At 47.7% G+C, this 18,195-nt stretch overlaps 3 protein-coding genes across 10 annotated transcripts in view; 1 reads left to right on the forward strand and 2 right to left on the reverse strand.

Moving 5' to 3' along the window:
- The first annotated feature begins 573 nt into the window (after positions 1 to 573).
- Positions 574 to 4,895, forward strand: fam78bb (family with sequence similarity 78 member Bb). The gene is made up of 2 exons (XM_057039528.1): positions 574 to 1,633; positions 2,398 to 4,895. Exons 1-2 carry the CDS (start codon positions 1,257 to 1,259, stop codon positions 2,918 to 2,920), a joined length of 900 nt encoding a protein of 299 aa, XP_056895508.1. The 5' UTR covers positions 574 to 1,256; the 3' UTR covers positions 2,921 to 4,895.
- An 80-nt stretch (positions 4,896 to 4,975) lies between these two features.
- Positions 4,976 to 9,320, reverse strand: slc35a3a (solute carrier family 35 member A3a). Of its 8 annotated transcripts, none has more exons than XM_057039523.1 (10): positions 9,235 to 9,252; positions 9,118 to 9,165; positions 8,914 to 9,036; positions 8,552 to 8,743; positions 8,021 to 8,175; positions 7,770 to 7,892; positions 6,947 to 7,115; positions 6,548 to 6,666; positions 6,275 to 6,408; positions 4,976 to 6,199 (listed from the first exon to the last, which is right to left on the reverse strand). In XM_057039523.1, exons 4-10 carry the CDS (start codon positions 8,739 to 8,741, stop codon positions 6,109 to 6,111), a joined length of 981 nt encoding a protein of 326 aa, XP_056895503.1. In that variant the 5' UTR covers positions 8,742 to 8,743; positions 8,914 to 9,036; positions 9,118 to 9,165; positions 9,235 to 9,252; the 3' UTR covers positions 4,976 to 6,108. The 8 variants fall into 8 exon arrangements, with proteins under 8 accessions (XP_056895503.1, XP_056895507.1, XP_056895506.1 ...); XM_057039527.1 differs by having other exon boundaries at positions 8,552 to 8,746; XM_057039526.1 differs by lacking the exon at positions 9,118 to 9,165 and having other exon boundaries at positions 8,552 to 8,746; positions 8,914 to 9,077; positions 9,235 to 9,320.
- Positions 9,321 to 9,637: 317 nt separating this feature from the next.
- notch2 (notch receptor 2) overlaps positions 9,638 to 18,195 on the reverse strand; it is a 29,878-nt gene continuing 21,320 nt past the window's right edge. The window contains exons 20-35 of the mRNA XM_057039509.1: positions 17,946 to 18,147; positions 17,709 to 17,865; positions 17,419 to 17,603; positions 17,199 to 17,331; positions 16,797 to 17,048; positions 16,554 to 16,666; positions 15,559 to 16,088; positions 15,131 to 15,469; positions 14,890 to 15,035; positions 14,553 to 14,757; positions 14,285 to 14,372; positions 13,993 to 14,146; positions 13,592 to 13,911; positions 13,355 to 13,502; positions 12,950 to 13,047; positions 9,638 to 12,688 (exon numbers count right to left, since the gene is read on the reverse strand). Of these exons, the coding sequence (XP_056895489.1) occupies positions 11,255 to 12,688; positions 12,950 to 13,047; positions 13,355 to 13,502; positions 13,592 to 13,911; positions 13,993 to 14,146; positions 14,285 to 14,372; positions 14,553 to 14,757; positions 14,890 to 15,035; positions 15,131 to 15,469; positions 15,559 to 16,088; positions 16,554 to 16,666; positions 16,797 to 17,048; positions 17,199 to 17,331; positions 17,419 to 17,603; positions 17,709 to 17,865; positions 17,946 to 18,147 (4,504 nt within the window). The 3' untranslated portion in view covers positions 9,638 to 11,254. The remainder of the gene's footprint in view (positions 12,689 to 12,949; positions 13,048 to 13,354; positions 13,503 to 13,591; positions 13,912 to 13,992; positions 14,147 to 14,284; positions 14,373 to 14,552; positions 14,758 to 14,889; positions 15,036 to 15,130; positions 15,470 to 15,558; positions 16,089 to 16,553; positions 16,667 to 16,796; positions 17,049 to 17,198; positions 17,332 to 17,418; positions 17,604 to 17,708; positions 17,866 to 17,945; positions 18,148 to 18,195) is intronic.

Genomic DNA, 18,195 nt, shown 5'->3' on the forward strand with positions numbered 1-18,195 from the left:
GTGGTCTTGTGATTCCTTCGGTGCTGTTACAGGTTTTTATTAAAGCCGTTTATTAAAACTGTCAGGAACTGCTGTGTTGAGAGTGGATCCCACCTTCCTGGTGCAACACAAAGGGGAAAAATCAAGTTGGACGTAGTAAACAGGTGCACCCATAAAGGCGAAATCACTACTTCACAGGTTGGCTTTCTGAAAAGATAATGGGGAGGGGCTTAATCCCTTGCTGCAGCCTCTCACCAGGGGGCGACACAGATGCTTTCCTCCGTCTGACAACATGAACACATGGCGTGCGGTTAACATTCGGCGCCTTGTTGCTAAGCACCACCGCTTATTTTAGAGTTTGCTGACATTTTGAGAGGCTTCAAATAATGATAAATGCATTATATACCCATTGAAGATGGATTGATAAGTATATTTCTTTACATTGACTCATTAGAAGAGCTCGACCATCCGGGAGGAGAACCCTGCCTTGTCTGAACTGCGTTTGTGTGATCAGAACTCATAATTCCAGCATGGACGAGAGGGTCGTAAAGGTGTCGGGGTGCAGTCGCGCGCGCTCCCCCGCCTCTGATTGGTCCGTCGCGCGTGTTCAGCACCGCGCAGCTGAACAGCGACACACGCGCAGCAGTCAGGCTGCGGAGCCTCATCCGCCGCACGACACCATCAGACTGTTAATCTGATCTTAATCTGAATGTTCCATCAACCAACAGACGGATCCTGACAGGCGGTTCCTTTGGATGCTGGTGGAGAACAATCGGTCCGTGTGGGGGTTCGGTTTCCCCGCCGCATCACGGACGCTCGATCTCACAGCTGCTTGGTTCTACCGTCGACCGGCATGACGGACCGCACCGCCGACGCTCGGGTAACAGGCAGCGGCTGCAGCAGCATCATCTGCACGGAATCGCATCAGCAACACTCGCCATCCGACCACCGGATCGCCGCGCAGGAGCCCCGGTCCCCGGCGGTCCCTGGACGCTTCTTGTGACATGACAGCTCGGGGAAGGAAGAAGAGGATCAAAGGTTAGGGGCAGGGGCTCGTGCAGGATCATGAGGGCACAGTCAGAGTGGAGAAGACACAATCGCACTCTTCTGAAAAACTGATGCTCTATTTTATTGTTTCATGTGAGTTAGAACAGCTGACGTGCCCAACCCAGTTTGAACTGAACCGGGACCCATCCGGTCCGCACTGACGCCTTATTGTGACTCTGATTTGGGCCTGCGCCGCGGTAGCACCCGCCTATGCCTTATAGTGTCATCTGATGCACGGCCTCGTAGTGTTGGTTCTGGTCGAGTACCGGTCAGCCGCGCTGCTCCCCCGGAACGTCAGGTTGTCGTGGCTGCTCCTATCAATCACCTTCACCTGCACGACCATGGGCTGCATCCAGAGCATCGCCTGCAACAAATCGCGCGTCAAAAGGGAGAACATCGTGGTGTACGACCTCTCTGCCACCATAGACCACTGCCCGACCCTCATCGAGGAGAATTCGCCCATCGTGCTTCGATACAAGACCCCGTATTTTAAAGCCTCGGCCCGTGTTGTCATGCCTCCTATTCCGCGCAACGAGACGTGGGTGGTGGGCTGGATCCAGGCGTGCACGCAGATGGAGTTCTACAACACCTATGGGGACGTCGGCATGTGAGTTCACACCTTTGACACCTGTCGGCTACCTCCGTGACGTCACGCACGAAGATCGGCGTGGAAGTGCTCGCGCTCGCGCCATTTGTGCGCGCAGCAGGTTAACCGCGCTCGTCAGCCTCCCCCAGTTCAAACACCCACCAACAGATTCTGTTCCTGTGACTTTGGCACCTAAATAGACAAGCTGCTATTAAAGGAGCTGCACAACAGAGGATTCTCTTCTCAAACACACACACACACACACACACACACACACACACACACACACACACACACACACACACACACAGAGCATATGTGAGGGGGTGTCTAATCCGGTTGGTTTGTAGGGAGTGGGTGTTTGTGGTGGTGGGATTAAGCTGCTTTGTACTCACATTTGTCATGAAAGCACAACAAGTCATTGGACGGGGAGTCACCAGATGACAATAATCTGCAGGACTACGCAAAGGGACGTGGTTAATCCACTGATTCTGGCTCCGGGATTTAAAAGTTTGCTTCTGGGATGATCTTGTCACTTCTGCTTCTTTCCCATTGTCAGGAAGAAATCTAGTAATATTTTTAATCTTCCTGTTGAGACAGGTATTTAATTATTGTAATACGTAATTCCACCACTAGATGCTGCCAGATGTCACTCAACGGAGTTTATAGTGAAATGAACAAAGTGCGTGTTGCTCACCTCTTTGTGTGCATGCGAGGTCTGAATTCTTCCGGCTATGTCGGAATTACCCATCATCCTCCCTGCTCACACTCCTCTCGCCTCTCAGGTCGAGCTGGGAGCTGCCACAGCTGAGGGAGGGTCTGGTGAGGGCCATCAGCGACTCGGACGGCGTGAGCTACCCCTGGTACGGAAACACCACCGAGACTGTCACCGTTGTGGGTCCAACCTCCAAACCGTCCCGCTTCGTCGTCAGCATGAATGACAACTTTTACCCCAGCGTCACCTGGGCTGTGCCGGTCAGCGAATCGAACACGCCTCTACTGACAAACATCAAAAGGGACCAGAGCTTCACCACCTGGCTGGTGGCGCTCAACACCACCTCCAAGGAGAAGATTCTGCTCCACACCATCAAGTGGAGGATGAGAGTGGACATCGTGGTCGACCCAACGCTGCCTCTGGGTTCCAGGGCCAGGCTGGTGGGACGGATGCATCAGGACCAGCCGCGGGTGCTGACCCGCATGGAACCTATCCCTGCTAACGCCATGGGGAGGCCCAACGCCAACGATGCCCAGGTCCTGATGTGGAGGCCAAGGAGAGGGCCTCCGCTGGTGGTCATACCCCCCAAGTAGAGAATGGGGGCATCAGACGAGCATTTATCACACCATATCATCAGAAGAGGATTTTATGGGTAACCAGGACAATCAGCTGGACAGACAAAAGATCAATACGCAGACTTTCAGTGGCACAATGAGCGCTGTTTTTGTTTTTTTTGTCATCACATGTTGAGGGGACCCTTGCCTTAATTCCCTTAAGCTGCCTTTGACGATCAGGAAGTATGTTGGCCTCCTTCTGGTGCTGTTGGGTTTGATACTCGAATCATTTCAGCCCGGCTGACGCTGACTCCTCCCTCGGTGTCGGGACGTAACTATAGCTACTGTAGCTACTCAGGCCCAGAAAGACCCCAAATCCAGAGCCTGTTTCAAGGGTCCTCTTGGCCTTAAACCCGGCCTGTGCTGTTGAGTAACGTGTTGTGTTTGTGGCGTACGGGTCTGAGGAGGACCGCCGCGGTGGGGAATAGCAGCGGAGTTCTGTGTGTCTGTACGTATGCGTTTTTGTGTTTTCTAAGGTTGTTACACCAGACTGCCTCTCACATTCACACACGCCAGAGGCCTCATTCACGCTTCTGCCAAACCGAGGTCGACCGATAAACAGAGCGATTGTTAAAACGTCCTTAGAGCTCTGCCTTTTTGTTCTTTTTAAAAAGCACCACCACCAACATGGTTTAGCTGACGTGCCCACGAGCAGCAGGATTGGACTGAAGGTGCAGAGGGACCCAGCGTCCACGGCGCTCTCATATCCGATCAGCGTTGTGAGGACGGGCGTCTGCGGCTGACATTTGCTTGGGAATGTTGTCAAATGTGATAAAATGGTTCACCTGAATTATGCACTGTATATAAAAGAGAAAACATCTACCTCCAAGAGAATTTAGGCAGGAATATTTGATTCTAATTATCTGCCGGTGACATTTCTGCCTCCAGGATACGACTGAGGTCAGTTACTGTGCTGGAAATATCATTCTGAGTCAGCATAAATGCTAAAAGTCTGCTTAAATTGATCATCGCTCTCATGTTTGCTGTTTCTCATATTACCTCCATGATGTTTCACTGACAGAGGCAGAAATCTCAGGGACAGAACTCTTCTTTTGATAATTGGGGTGAACTGTTTTGTTAAAGACGAGTGCGGCGTTTACTCGGACCCGTGTGCCGTTCAGATCTTTCATGCTTTTATTTTGTAGTTTTCAGCGATTCACGACTGAAGACTCGGAGCCAACGAAACTTGTGCGAAGAACTGAGCTGGTTCGTGTCAGCGATTGAATCATGATAATATTGTGCTGCTCCTGACCCCTGGTGCAAACCCTATGAGCCTTCACACACACACACACACACACACACACACACACACACCACACACACACACACACACACACACACACACACACACACACACACACACACACACGTTTGTACTTCTATCATTGTGAGGACCCTTAATCTATAACCAGTTCTTAAAACCACATCTTGAAATGGAGGTGAAATTTATTTTCTGGTTCTCCCAATGTAGAATGTACTAGAACACACACACACACACACACACACTTTTGTAGCTGCAACACAGGAGCCACTGATGGGTCAAACAGCAGCAGAGCGCTGATGGTGGGACTCAGGTGAAACCTCCTGAGCTGCTGTTCAACCCTGGAGAATTGAACCTCCATCGGGCCCAGATTTGTATCAGAGGACCGAAACAAGGAACTAGCTAATTCTCTCCTGATGCGCTCCTTTGTTCAGGTGTATCAGGGGCCTCAAGTGTCTTTCAGAATAACAGACGTGCCTGAGGGCTCCAGCTCTGCGTGTGGTGACTGGACAAGAGGGGGGAGGACTTTACTGTGCTCCAGTTTTAAGCTTTTTGTTCGAGACGTGCGGGTATCGGTGTTTTACAGTGTTGTGACAGGAAGGAACTTTGGTGTAATGCAGTCGTTTCTCTCGACTGTCCAGCTTTTGCATGCAGCGTTTTTCAAGTCATTAAAACAAAGAGAAAAACCATAAACCGTTGAGCTGATATTTGCATTTTCAGTATGTCCAGCGGTGATCAGCGAAGCCAAGCGAATAATTCAAAACCACCAAAAGTTATGGTCGATTTTTTTTTCTTTATAAAAGATTCACATGTAGGCAATTAAAATGACAAAGTTATGGATTATACCCGCTTCATCCCTGGAAGAAGTATTTCTAGAACAAAAAAAATAATCACAGACCGGATTTTCAGGAGTTCAGCTGGTCCCACAAATCAACACAACAGAGACAGAAGCAAGCAAGCTAATGAATAAATTAATCAATGAATCCAATTATTTAATCATCATTTCAACGGTGTTATTATTTACACCCAAAATTAACTTTTAAAAAAATTCAAAATGTACAAAATAACCCTAACCACACGGTCAGACTGACCTGTACGACCTTGGAGCCACACAGCCTGAAAAAGGGATTCTGAAATAGCGCATTCAGTTCCTCCTGAAGCAAATGTATTCACACACCCGGGCTAATGTTGAGTGTGAAGCTCCAGCAGAAGCAGACGTGTCAGTGTCACAGTTCCGTTGCGATTTGCTGCCTGGCAACAGCGGCGGCTTCCAAAAAAAGCCGAACGCAACCCAAAGCAATAACAGTAATTAAGTGAGCGATTCAGGTTAATGGTCGACTGTCTCGGGAGGATCCGAGATGAAGACTCTCTCTCTTTTTTTTTTTTTTACATACCCGAGTTTGTGCACAGATCTCGCCTCCGCTCCCTCTTTAGTTGAGAGTTTCCTGCTCAGCTTTAAAGGGAAGGTGGCAGAAATGTTCATTAATGGAGATAAATGGCTTGAAAACGAGCTTTCAGCGCTCAAAGAATGAGAAAATACTGCAGCTGTGACACAAACAAACTCACATTCCACCGTAATGAATCTGTGTTGACGTAATAATGGCAACATTTGCAGTCGGACAGGCCCTTAAAAACACAGTCAAGTGTTCCAGCGGAGCAGCGGCCAGGATCTCTGGTGGCGTTACAACTCATCAGAGGCACTTCTGGTGTGTGACACCTTCGCGGCACTGTGCTTGCTTCAACTTTGGCCCTTTGTTGGGCCCCCATCCTCGTGATTTCCCACACTTTCCCAGAGCAACATATAACAGAAGACCTTTCCCCTTATTTTCCGTCCTTGTCCCTCCTCCCCTCCGTTCCACCACGACCTCCCTCCGCTGCCGCTGCAGTGGTGTCGGTTGTCGCAGTCCTACGCCCTGCTGGGGTTAGAGGGAGTCTTGCCTTCGTAGCCGTACAGGAAAGTGGCCACGATGACTAAAACGGCCCCCAGGAAGAACACACTGTGGACGATAGGCGAGAACAGTGAGAATAACAAATGGAGACTAGATGGGCAGAGGAGGGACGGCTTCTTGTACCTAGTGGGGTCAAAGTCCTGGAGCCAGAAGTACGATATCAGGGTTGACAGAATGATGGACAGCGACGTCGCAAAGCCTTTGAGGATGTTGTCGGCATACTTGATGACCGCCGCTATGACCAGACCCCCCAGCGCCTGGAGAAACAACAAACACACAGACGCAGATGGACAAAGGCACCGCCTGTGTTGGGTCCTCAAAATAGTCTGCGATACTCTGAGGCTTGAAAATAAAGCTGGGAAACGCGTCAGCGGCTGGGAGCAGGGTGAACGTTACCTGCAGAACCACCACGGTCCAGGTGATTGTGTTGTAGCCCTGGAACATCCCCGACTCCCTTACTCGTGCTCCATCGTAGGCCATCATCCCAAAAAACCCAAAGACCAGCCCAAACATGCCTGGAAACAGAGGAACACACTAGATAGACACAGATGGTGGGGCTAGTGCAAGGAGCTAACAGTCCATCACATTATTACTGCAATAAATAAGTAAACATGTTCTACTCTCTTATTGCATCAACATTTAAGGCAGGAGCTGCCACAGACGCCCACACAGGGGCGTTCATCCTGAGGGAAAATGACCCTCAGTTCTTCCTCAGTCTGAGGAATTCATCTCAAAGGAAAGTTCGACCACCTGCTCCTGACTGAGGCTGGATTGATTGAAGTGATCGATACTGACCCAGCTGGATGTTGCGCACCCAGACGCTCTGTTTGCTCTCCTTCAGGATCTTCTCAAAGTAAACCCCAGCAAAGCCGCTGGAGCAACACGCCACCAGAACGGCTGCCACGCCAACAAGTTGCGAGCCCGCAGAGACGGCCTCCTTCTCTGGGGCTGATTCACTGGGCCACTACGAAAGAGAGAATTCAACCTTTTTATTTAGCTCCAGTTTTCACATGATGTCATCATTTATGGTTGGAGGTGTTACCAGCAAGCACAGCTCCTATCACAACTAAACCAGTATGACTACAGAAATGCTGGTGATACTTATGTGGTGCGGCAGAAGGAAAGAGGTGGTTATAACGGTCGGTGACGTGCTCCTTTCAAAGAGAAACCCGAATTTTTGGATGTGTTATTGCTGAGTTTCATATATTCATTTGGAGGCAAAAAGAAAAAGGCCAGTAAGTGACCGGACTGTATTGTTTGAGGTTTTCAGAAAGCGCCTTGGCCAAACCACACACACCCCCTCAGGAAGCCCGTCCTTCTCATTTGTTTAAGGTGCGGGAGTTTGTTTTATTAAGATCAGTATTTACATCCTCCTCCAAGAGTTCAGATGCTGATTTTGTTGCCATTTTCTTTGTTTTACAATGTGGAGGAGGAGGATGTGGCAATGCAGCAGTAACCACTGTTTACACTAAATATTCAAACAAAGAAAATAAACATAGCCTTCATAGTAAGAGCTACCCCAGTTGAGACTTAGTCTAAAATCTATGCCCTGTGAATGTTTTGTGGCATTTCAGGAGAGCTGAAAACGTGACACAAAGAGACAGGAACTGCACTGAACCTGCACGAGAGCCACTCCAGCCATGAGGATCAACAGCGAGATCCACTGGTAGATGCCCAGCCTGCGGCCAAGCATCGACACAGAGAAGAGGGCTGTGGTCAGAATCTTCAGCTGGTACGTCACCTGGTGGAGACACAGTGGGAAATATCCACGAGTGAGGTTGTGCCACTTGCTGAGTGGCTCAGACGTCCTGACCGGCTACTGTCAGCTGAACCCAGTTTGATGTATTTGCTGATCATTCTCTGCTGTACCTGGTACGTGGCTGCGTCCAGGTTGGACAAGGCCAGATAGAGCAGGTTGTTCTGCAGGGTGTAGATCCCTGAGGGGATGGCCAGCTTCAGTGTTTCTATGGGTTTGTTGAGGATTTCCTGACGTAGGATGCTGTTAAGGGCTCGCATGCTGTAATCTGATGAATAAAAGAACATATATGCTCTATGTAAACAAAGTTAATTCTGCTTATTGCATATCACATGAGCCTCTATTTTCACAAATGTTTGATACTTTTTCTTTGCATGGGCTTCAGATTGGTATGACAGCCACAGTCAAACAGCTGCAAAACGATGAAACAGACTCAACACTGGAACTTTTATCTGCTTCATTTGTCTTGCGGTAATGGTGAAAGAGGCCACACCTGACCATAAAACCGCAAAAAACAAATGTTCTTTGACCGTGTTTCCTAACTGCTAAGTTTTATGAGCAATGCAGGAATAATGGCAGGTAGTCCAGCTAATTTCTGGCCTTCTGACATTAAAAAAAAAAACTTTAATCAGTCAGGAACTCACTGTGCTCCTTGAAAACAAGCAGCACACAGGCGAGGATCTTCAGGAGCTCAGCCAACACCACAGCTGAGGAGGCGAGGTAGCGTGGACCTTCACCCTGCAGGGTCCGGGAGTATCTCATGGTGAGCACCAGGGAGGTGGTCTGGAGCACCAGCACGCCCAGGGACAGGTACTTCAGTCGATTAGAGGCCATGTCTGCTTTGGTAGGGAGAGAAGCTAGGAAGGTCACTAAATAACTGCAATGCACTTACAATTTGATGCATTAGAGTTCATCTGAATTGTAGTTTATTTTAATGTATTTCTTTGTAGTTTTAATGCAAAACAGTGAGAACAAAAATCACAGCTTTAAAAAAAAAAGAGCTAACCTTAACCTACGTAACCTTCCTGATGCAGTCCAACTTCTCTGCGACGGTTCTCGATTCTCAACGTTGAAACTTCGGCTCTTAACTGTTCTGCCAGGACAGACCAGGTACCGGAGCTCGACCCACCTGTCAAAACAGAAGCACTTCAAGTCCTGGCGTCCATTGACCTGAGGTGGAAATAAACCGAGTGCTGTTAAAAACGCATACTTCCTTCAGGCTGTCTACACAAACCGTCCAGTCATCCAACGTCATCACCTTTAAATACAACCGGAGGAAACAGAAATTTAGACCGAGAAAATGTAAAGGGTGAAACTAATCTCATACATGTCGAATCCGGGACGACTTCCGTGTACTGATTTTCTTCCTCGACCTGCACCTCGACTCAATGCGAGGACCAGCGCCCCCTGTGGACCTGGCGACGAACCGTTACTCACCGTTGAAGTGGAAACGTTTGTAGGTACAACGTTTGAATTGATATCGCGGAGATGATACTAACATTGCGTTTTTGTTTTTTAAATTAAAACATATTAGGTAACTGTATTTTTTAAAACTAAATTTTTTTTGTCGGGTATTTTGTGGACAGTTATACACACCTGTGTATAAGCACAGATTTTCATGGTTGTTGCTACCGTGATGTTGAGCTTTCATGCAAAAGAATTAGAGAACCTTCTTCAACATGTTGACAGAACAGTATATTTGAATAATGCAGACATATAAATGCAAAAAATATACTTAGATTTTAATTTTATTTTAATAAGCAGATTTGTTTGATTTTTATTTTTCCAACAGACAACTTGTTGTCATCAGTTTTAGTTCTACCTTATACAAACATGTTGACAACTACTTCATATAACGTAATGTATGGTTATTTGGTTAAGTACAAAAAATATATATGCAAAAAATAAACACGAGAACTTGCATATAAACGGGAGCAGATGTATGATTATCAAATAAAATGCTGACACCTCACTGTACAGCATGTGTTGGGAAAAACTTCATTAAGTACAGATCAAGAGACATTAAGATCACAGTTTGTTCAGAGTCTAGGAGTAATGTGTGATGTGTAAAACTCAAAAATTTCAAAATGATGGCAACCATCCACAAGTTGGCAAAGTTCAAATATTTGGCATGAAAACTATTTTGGTCTTGGTGACACCATTGTTCTTCTGTAAAGTATTATAAATCAAAGATCGTGTTCACGAAGCAGTCCAATGAAACTATGACGTTAACATCAAGGAAGACAAAAAAAAAAAGAAAAAAGCTTGCATCCGGGATAATGAATCATGGCGAGTAAAAAAGGTGTGCACATACACTGATTGTAAAAAAAAGCAGACGGCAAAACCGGTTTAAGGAGTGGTGCTGAAGGACAAAAGCGGGCACCTCGGTAACATTCAAAAGAGAAATGAACTGAAACAGACATTTTGTCACATCCTAGCCAAGTAATAACGCGCTGTACTGTAAATCTATGTACATCAGAACACAACAACAAATGTATGTACTTGCATAAAGTTCATCAAGCTTCTGTAGGAATCCCTCAACACTATAGAGACATCATCTGTCGTGACAACCCATTATTCCGATTTGGTTTCCCAGTCAACAGTAACTAAGCTCAGGCACATGTGGCAACATGCAGCTTTTTAACATTCAGCGTTTGCAGTGTAAGAGCAATTTAGTAACAACTTGCATTAAAATGCATTTCTTTTTTAATCCGTGACTCTCTCTCCTCTTCACCATGCAACAAAATTCCCACTTTCAACCATCAAAATATGCATGACTGGTGGGGGGATACAAATAGGCACTTACAGACTCAAATATACTGAAGGGGTCAACTGAATGTGTCGTGTTAAAAAAAAAAAATAAGTAAAATGATGAGTTTATAGTGGCAGGCTCATCATAAAAATGAGGATAGTGTGTAACAGAACAAGTATTGTCCTCCATAGAAGAAGATTAATGCAGAACATTCTCTGCCCCATCTCAGTGTCCATCAGAGCAGTCTGGTCGGTGACACTTTGGCGATCCGTCAAGCAACAGTTTGTGTTCGGGTGCCGACTGCTGAAAACAGTCTGAACTCGGCCAGCAGACGAAAACAACGTTCCGTTGGGACTGAAGGTACCACACGGTAAACCCGTGACCGACGGCTGACTCCGTGGCTTTTGGTATTGAAACTCACTAATGATAGTCAGCAATGTTCTACAAACTATACATTTTCTTAAGTGCAACGACGAGAAAAACATAGAAGCGGACTGATTATAATGACAAAGAACAAAGACAACTAACAAGAGTTACTGTGTTGTTCGTCTACGCAGAACCTCAGTCAGTCCGTGGCTGCGCTCCTCGGCGCCGCCTATGCAATCACCTGCATGTTCCCCAGCTGAGGCTGCTGGGAGCTCTGCTGGATCTGTTGGGACTGGGGCTGCAGCTGCACCTGCTCTGGAATGTGTGTGCGGTGTGAAGACGGCAGTGTGTGGTGAGGGTTCCCCAAAGGGGTGGGGCTGGTGGTGATGTCCGACCAGTCCGAGTTAGAGTGCGGCGAAGAGGACGACCAAGGGTCCGGGGAATCCGGAGAGGGGGTGAGATAGGGATGCTCGCTGGGTGGATGGGCAGAGTGGCCGGGGGTGGTGCCTTCTGAGCCAGTGGTGGTGTAGCTGTGCTGGGAAGGAGGTGTGGGATACTTATCCACGGGGCTCTGCATGGGTTGGTAGGAGGGCAGCTGGCGAGACTGCCCCTCCATCCCGGCGTGTCCGTGACCGATGGTGTGAGGGTGCTGTACGGTGTGGGGGAGCCCGTGTCCAATGCCCATCTGCTCGTTCATCTGGTACATCATGCTCTGGGCGCAGTGGAGGTGGCCCGGCCCCTGCTGGGAGTGGCTCTGGTTCTGGGACTGCGTCACCTGCACTTGTCCTGTCTGAGACTGCTTCAGCATGCCTTGGCCTCCTCCGGGGGCCATCATCTGGAATGTGACGATGGGCGGCAGCTGCTCTCTGCTCATGGTGACATTCATTGGTGTAAACATCGGACCCCGACTGTGACCCATGCCTGTGTGAGAGCCCCCTATCTGGTGAGGTATGAGGCTGAACATGTGGTCACTGTAGGGGTGCTTGGTCGTGCCCACCCAGCCCTGCTGCTGACCCAGCATGTGGCTGACCGGCGGAAGCATAGGCCTGGTAGTTGGGCTGCTCAGCAGGGGAGGAGAGTTTGCTGTGGTGGAGACTGTGCCCGAGACATCTCCTAGGAACGAGTGAGGAGATTCCAAAGAGTCCACAGGTGACATTGTGACAGAGCTCTCTGGTAGCGCTCCTGCCGTCTTTACACCATTCGCATTGACCCCGTTTGCTGCGGCTCCTCCACTTGCTCCTCCGGCCCCTGCACTAGCTCCAGGCCCCTCTACTCCAGTGGGCTTCTTTCTTCTTTTCGACTTCATGTCTTTCAGCTCTTTGGGTCCCCCACCAACACCCCCTACCTTTGTTACCCCACCACCTCGCCGGTTCTTCTTTCCCTGTGCCCCCGATCGCACGTTCATAAAGCCTGCGCCGTTGGCTCCACACATCATGGAGGGGTTTCCTGCTCCGCCCATGAGATTAGGCCCGTTGTGTGGACTGTGTACCACATTGTATTGGTCCAGCAAGCGCACTATGTCGTGGTGCATACGCTCTTGAGCCGTGTCACGAGGCAACCGATCCATGTGATCGGTGATGTCACGGTTGGAATAGTGGTCCAGGAGAACCTGAGCTGCCTCAAAGCTTCCTTCTCTGGCTGCTAGAAAGAGTGGCGTCTCCTCCTGAAGGAAACAAGTGATTGATATGTATCAGAACATCATAAATCGTGACCCATTTTGGCCAAATCCAGTTGTGGATAGGGACATATGGTAAGTATCGTAATATAAAAGTCTCTTTGCAGTATTATAAAAGCAATAGACAACAAATACTCAGTGTTGCTGAATTCAGGAGCGCTACCCCCACTGAGTTACACTAATTATCATTAACACAACCAGTCAGGGACAACAGTGTGAGACTCTATTCATGACAGCATTTGAACTCACCTTGTTGTCCTGCATGTCGCGGTTGGCTCCATTCTTTAAAAGCACAAGTGTCGCCTCCACATTGTTGACAGCGGCTGCCCAGTGGAGAGCAGATTTTCCTAGAGAGAAAGAACAAAGACACGTTGCCACAAGAACTGTCATTAATAACAAAGATGCAAAAACTTATTTTTACAAAATAAACAACATATTTAAAACAATTAGTCGTCCACAATAGCTACCACATTCAGAGAAGAACACAAATCTACATCTGACACTGCTTTATCCCTTTCGGGGTCACGGGGAGGGTACACAATCAATGGGCGAAGGGAGGGTCCACCCCTGGATGAGTCGCCCAATCCTACCCATTCAAAAGCATTTTCGGAATTTCCGGTGTGGGTGACAGTTAATATATATACAGATACGTACCGTGGTCATCTACAGCATTGATGTCAGCGTGGCAGTGGATTAGCTCCTCCACCATGCCCTCCACAGCTAACCTGGCTGCTAAGATCAGCGGCGTAGTGCCATCATTCATGCGGGAATCCAATTCTGTAGCACGATTACGGATCAGGATCTAAGAGAAGGTGCAGACATGTGAGCTGTGACGAATACTTGGAAAATATTCAAATTAGGGCAGCTTATCTAAGCAGACAATTATCTTACCTGGAAGACCCCCTGAGCATCAGCAGCCACAGCAGCGTGCAGTGGAGTTCTGCCCATGTTATCATGAGCATTGGGATCAGCGCCGGCATCCAGAAGTCGTTTAGCAGCATCGGCCCTGGCGTAGCGAGCAGCCAGATGGAGCGCGGTTTCTCCCGTACGGTCAGTCTGAGCAATCAATGAGGCCCCCTGAGATATTAGGTCTGAAATGACACTCGAGCCTGGTTCATCTCCACCGCTCTCCTCCTCCTCATCCCCATGAAGGTTGCAGTCTAGGACACCGCCATTGCGAAGCGATGCCAGCATTAGTGGCGTGAAGCCATCTGAAGGAAGAGAAATCCATTAATAAAAGGAATGAAGGATAGTTAATAGGATGAAGATCTTAGGATGGGCATTTGTCTCACCAGGTCCTTTGACATTTACATCCACACCATCTGAATCCAGCTCAGCTTGTGGGGGCGTAAGGGAGATGTCAGCTGCCTTGCGGTGTTGCCGGGTCCACTCTCGTCTATCAACACCCCCATCCATCGCCATAGGCAGCAAGGGCTTTCCTTCAAGCTACAACAGGCAACAGAAGATGAAGTAACAACTAACCAATTCCCATACAAATTCAAGTGTATGTATGTATGTATGTGTGTGTGTGTGTGTGTGTGTGTGTGTGTGTGTGTGTGTGTGTGCGTGTGTGTGTAGACTCACTCTTGGTTTCCTGGATGGTACCTCATCTTCTAGCCATCTCTGACTCTGGCCACCATCTAACACTGCACCATCTTGCGTCTTGAAATTCCTAATATGATGAAAAACAAACATAGATGGCAACATTTTAGCGCAATAATTTTTGGGTAGGGCAAACATGGTGTTCTTAACACAATGCTTACTCAGCGCCCAGCTGTTAAAGATTCTGGGAATAGTGTTCAAACATCAGCTCTCACCCAGGAGTAATTATATGTTGTGTGTATTCACTCACTTGAGGTCAAAGTCATCCTGTCCAACAGGTTCTCTCCTTTTGTCATTTTTATTGGCCATGAAGCCATCAGGCAGCCACAGTAGACCATGCTTATGCTTCCTCTTGGCTGCTAGCATTCCCAGCACCACGATAAGCAGTAAAATCACCACAGACACTCCCACCAGGTATGGTAAGATATGGGTCTCCGGTATAAGAGCTGGAGGACCTGGAGGGAAGGAAGATAAGTGATTTCCACCTCAGAATAGGACCAACAATGTAGATCATGTTTTGTCAAATCATGCACAGATCTCATGCTCAGGTTGCATCTTGAGTTTGCAATAAGGAACGAATAACTCACTGCTGTTAACAGACACTAGAGGATAAGGCAGGTCAGCCTTGATGTGTGCAGCAGCAAGAAAGGATGCAACCTCCTCAGTTTTGGAGAAACATTCACCAGAACTCTCAGAACATTTACGGTTATCAATTTCCAGGTGCACAACAGAGCTGCATGGGAAAATGCAAAATAAGTCAGGAATTTCAGCTATTAACTCATACAAAAGTGCTGATACTTAACAGCTGATGGCAGTGTTTAACCTTACCCGATAACTTCCTTCTCCAGTTCACGCTTGCTCCGGCTCCCTTTGAGTTGTTGTCCATGGTTCTCCACTCCGAAGTAAGGGTACACCATTGGTTTGTCATTTTCATCCAACTTAACCTGCAGGTTGGTGTACAGCAGGGCTCCCAGTGAACGCAGGAAACCCCTCAAATCTCCAAGTAGCTCCTTAGGTTGCAACAGGACCACAATAACCAGAGTACCTGGCACTATTTTAGCTGGAGTGTCACCAGCACAGTCCAGACCATCCCAGCCACAAGCCTTTGTGTAGCAGCTAGGGTCACAGATTTTGTTGCCAAAGTGATCTGCACAGTATTTTTCATACCTGAAATGATGCAGGATAAGCAGGAGATGTGAATGTGGATTTAGCTGTTTAGATGTCATCGTAACAGTACCAGCCATGAGTACACATACTTGCAGGTTTTGTGTTTCTGGCACTCAAAGCCATCAAAGAGGCACCCTGGGTTGTCACACTCCTTATCACAACGTCCGTTCTTAAAGAGATCCCAGCAGGAAACACTGGCTGTGCAGTTCGACCACGGCTGCTTCCAATTCAGCGAACAGTCTCCTCCATCCCAGTCACATTCGTGGTTGTTACACTGGGCATCACACACTTTATCCGCTGACTGATGCTTGCACTGCAGGTAGGGGCAAGTGCTGGGTCCTGACCCGACAACATTATTCTCACAGTATCGTCCAGAGAAGTTATTGGGACAGTGGCAGCTGTACTGGACTGGGTTAGCCGAGTCTTTCATGCAGGTTCCTCCGTTCTGGCAGGGCCAAGGACACCACTGACTATTCTCACAGTGGGCACCACTGAAGCCTTGCTGACACTGGCAATACAGGTGGCCGCCAGCAGACTCCACACAGCGCCCTCCATTCTGGCAATGTAGCTTTGCACAAGTGTATCCTTCGATTTCACCACAGTTGAATCCAATGAAGCCCTATGACAGCATAACAAATGTTACTGGAGTGTCATAATAACTGTATCCAAAATAAAGGTTATCTTTGGTGTGCCTTCATAAAGGGCCAACGCTTGATACTCATGTTTAACAAAACAAACTAATACATGTCCAGCTTCTATGTATCTTCAGTTTCTCTACTATACCTGAGCTATGATGCGGCCTTTAAAAGCAAGCATGAGAGTAAGAGAAGGAGGCAGCGGTTAGTCAGAGGAAACATAAGCGTGTGGAGAGGAAAGACTGTAAAGAGACGCTTGAACTACCAACTGTCCAGATTATTATACTGAAATAACTCAAAATATGTACAAACAATTAGTTATAATAGTGTAGTATAGTACAAATGATTGCAATTCAGAGCCCTTGTGCCATTAAGAAATTCTTTTTTTTAAGCAAAGTCTGTTGAAACCATGTTATTTTAAAAGCTCAAATATAAAACAATACACGTACTGGTGGGCAAGAACACATGTAGCCGTGCACTGAGGTCATATTCATGGAGCAGACACCCCCGTTGCGGCATGGCTTGGACAGACACAGATCCACCATGGAGTCACAGTGACGACCTGATTTTTGGAGGAATGATGTGAGGAAATTTATTTGATCATTTACAGTACTTAGAGACTATAGACTCTAATAAATAATGTTAAAAAAATGTTAATACTATTGTACAGAAAAAAGCAAATATCTCTCTACCTGTGTACCCCAGGCGGCAACGGCACTGGTAGTCGTTGACAAGCTGCACACAGTCGAGGCTGCCGGTCGCGTGGCAGGGCCCAGACAAGCATTCATTTAGATCCCCTTCACAATGTTCTCCAACAAACCCAGGAGGGCAGGAGCAGGTGTACCGGCCTATACCATCAAGACACTGTCCTCCATTCAGACAGCGAGGTTCCCAGGAGCCGGGCTTGGGGGCACAGTCATCTACATTCACCTCACATTGGACCCCTAGTGAGCAAATAGAAAGACGTCACTTCATCATCAACCAAAGCCAGATCGCACAGCTTGCAGTAATGAAACTCCAGAAGCCCCATAGGCGAAGTATCTTCCTTCATCTAAATACAGTTAAACCGTAAATCCATCTACATATGCACTTACCGTGGGTTCCAGATGGGCAGACGCAGGTGAAGCGGTTAATGAGGTTAATACAGGTTCCGCCATGGAGGCAAGGCTTAGAGTGGCATTCATCAACCTCATATTCACAATTTACACCCTGGTAGCCTGGTTTACACTGAATCAATTACAGGAGGACAGGTGAGCTCCTGGCACGAGGAACCCAAAAAAGCAAATGTGACAGAAATGCATTGAATGTACTTACTATGCACTCATATGTGCCCTGATAGTCTTTGCATGTTGCTCCGTTGCGACACGGGTTTGATTTGCACTCGTCAACCATCTCTTCGCAGTAACTTCCTGTATAGCCTGGCTGGCACTCACATTTGTGGGAATTGCCCACATTTACACAACGGCCGGCATTCTTACACACGTTTTCCTCTTCCAAACCTACAATAAACCATACAAGAGAACATATTGACTCTTTTCTCCTTGAATCATTTCTACTCCATCCTGAGAAACTGAAAAGTAGAATAAAAAATGGAATTCACTCACCTTTCCTGGCAGCAAAGTCCCGGCAGGACATGTCGGGGACATCACAATATGGTCCGGTCCATCCCATTGTACAATGGCAGGTCCAGGAAGTTGCCCCTGTGTGAGAGCAGGAGCCACCATTGTGGCAGCGAACCTGACGGCACAGGTTCACATAATTCTAAAAACAAAAAGAAAAATAAGGTTGAAATTAGGTTTTACACTGAAAAAACAGCCATAACTTATTGACACACTCTTTACCTGACAGTTCTGTCCATTGTATCCCGCTGGGCAAGTGCAGCGGTAGGTGCCCAGGCCGTCCGTGCAGGTGCCTCCATTTTTACAGGGTTGAGAGTCACACTCATTTTGCTCGTATTCACAGAACGTCCCAAAAAATCCAGGAAGGCAACGGCAAGAGAAGGTGTTGATGTCATCGATGCAAGTCCCGTTATTCAGGCAGGAGCTAAAGAGAGAATCGATCTGTGACTTAGTGCCGAGATACTCAGAAATA

The sequence above is a fragment of the Takifugu flavidus genome, chromosome 7 (genome assembly GCF_003711565.1).
Source record: "Takifugu flavidus isolate HTHZ2018 chromosome 7, ASM371156v2, whole genome shotgun sequence".
In the NCBI taxonomy this organism is placed as follows: Eukaryota; Metazoa; Chordata; class Actinopteri; order Tetraodontiformes; family Tetraodontidae; genus Takifugu; species Takifugu flavidus.

Excerpts from the sequence above, each read along its gene's own strand:
- fam78bb (XM_057039528.1), top strand. The coding sequence starts at position 1,257 with ATGCACGGCCTCGTAGTGTTGGTTCTGGTCGAGTACCGGTCAGCCGCG. Across the intron at positions 1,634-2,397 it reads ACCTATGGGGACGTCGGCAT|GTCGAGCTGGGAGCTGCCAC; the intron begins GTGAGTTCACAC and ends CTCGCCTCTCAG.
- slc35a3a (XM_057039526.1), bottom strand. The coding sequence starts at position 8,741 with ATGGCCTCTAATCGACTGAAGTACCTGTCCCTGGGCGTGCTGGTGCTC. Across the intron at positions 6,409-6,547 it reads GGACCGTGGTGGTTCTGCAG|GCGCTGGGGGGTCTGGTCAT; the intron begins GTAACGTTCACC and ends TTGTTTCTCCAG. Across the intron at positions 6,200-6,274 it reads CAGGACTTTGACCCCACTAG|TGTGTTCTTCCTGGGGGCCG; the intron begins GTACAAGAAGCC and ends TATCGTCCACAG.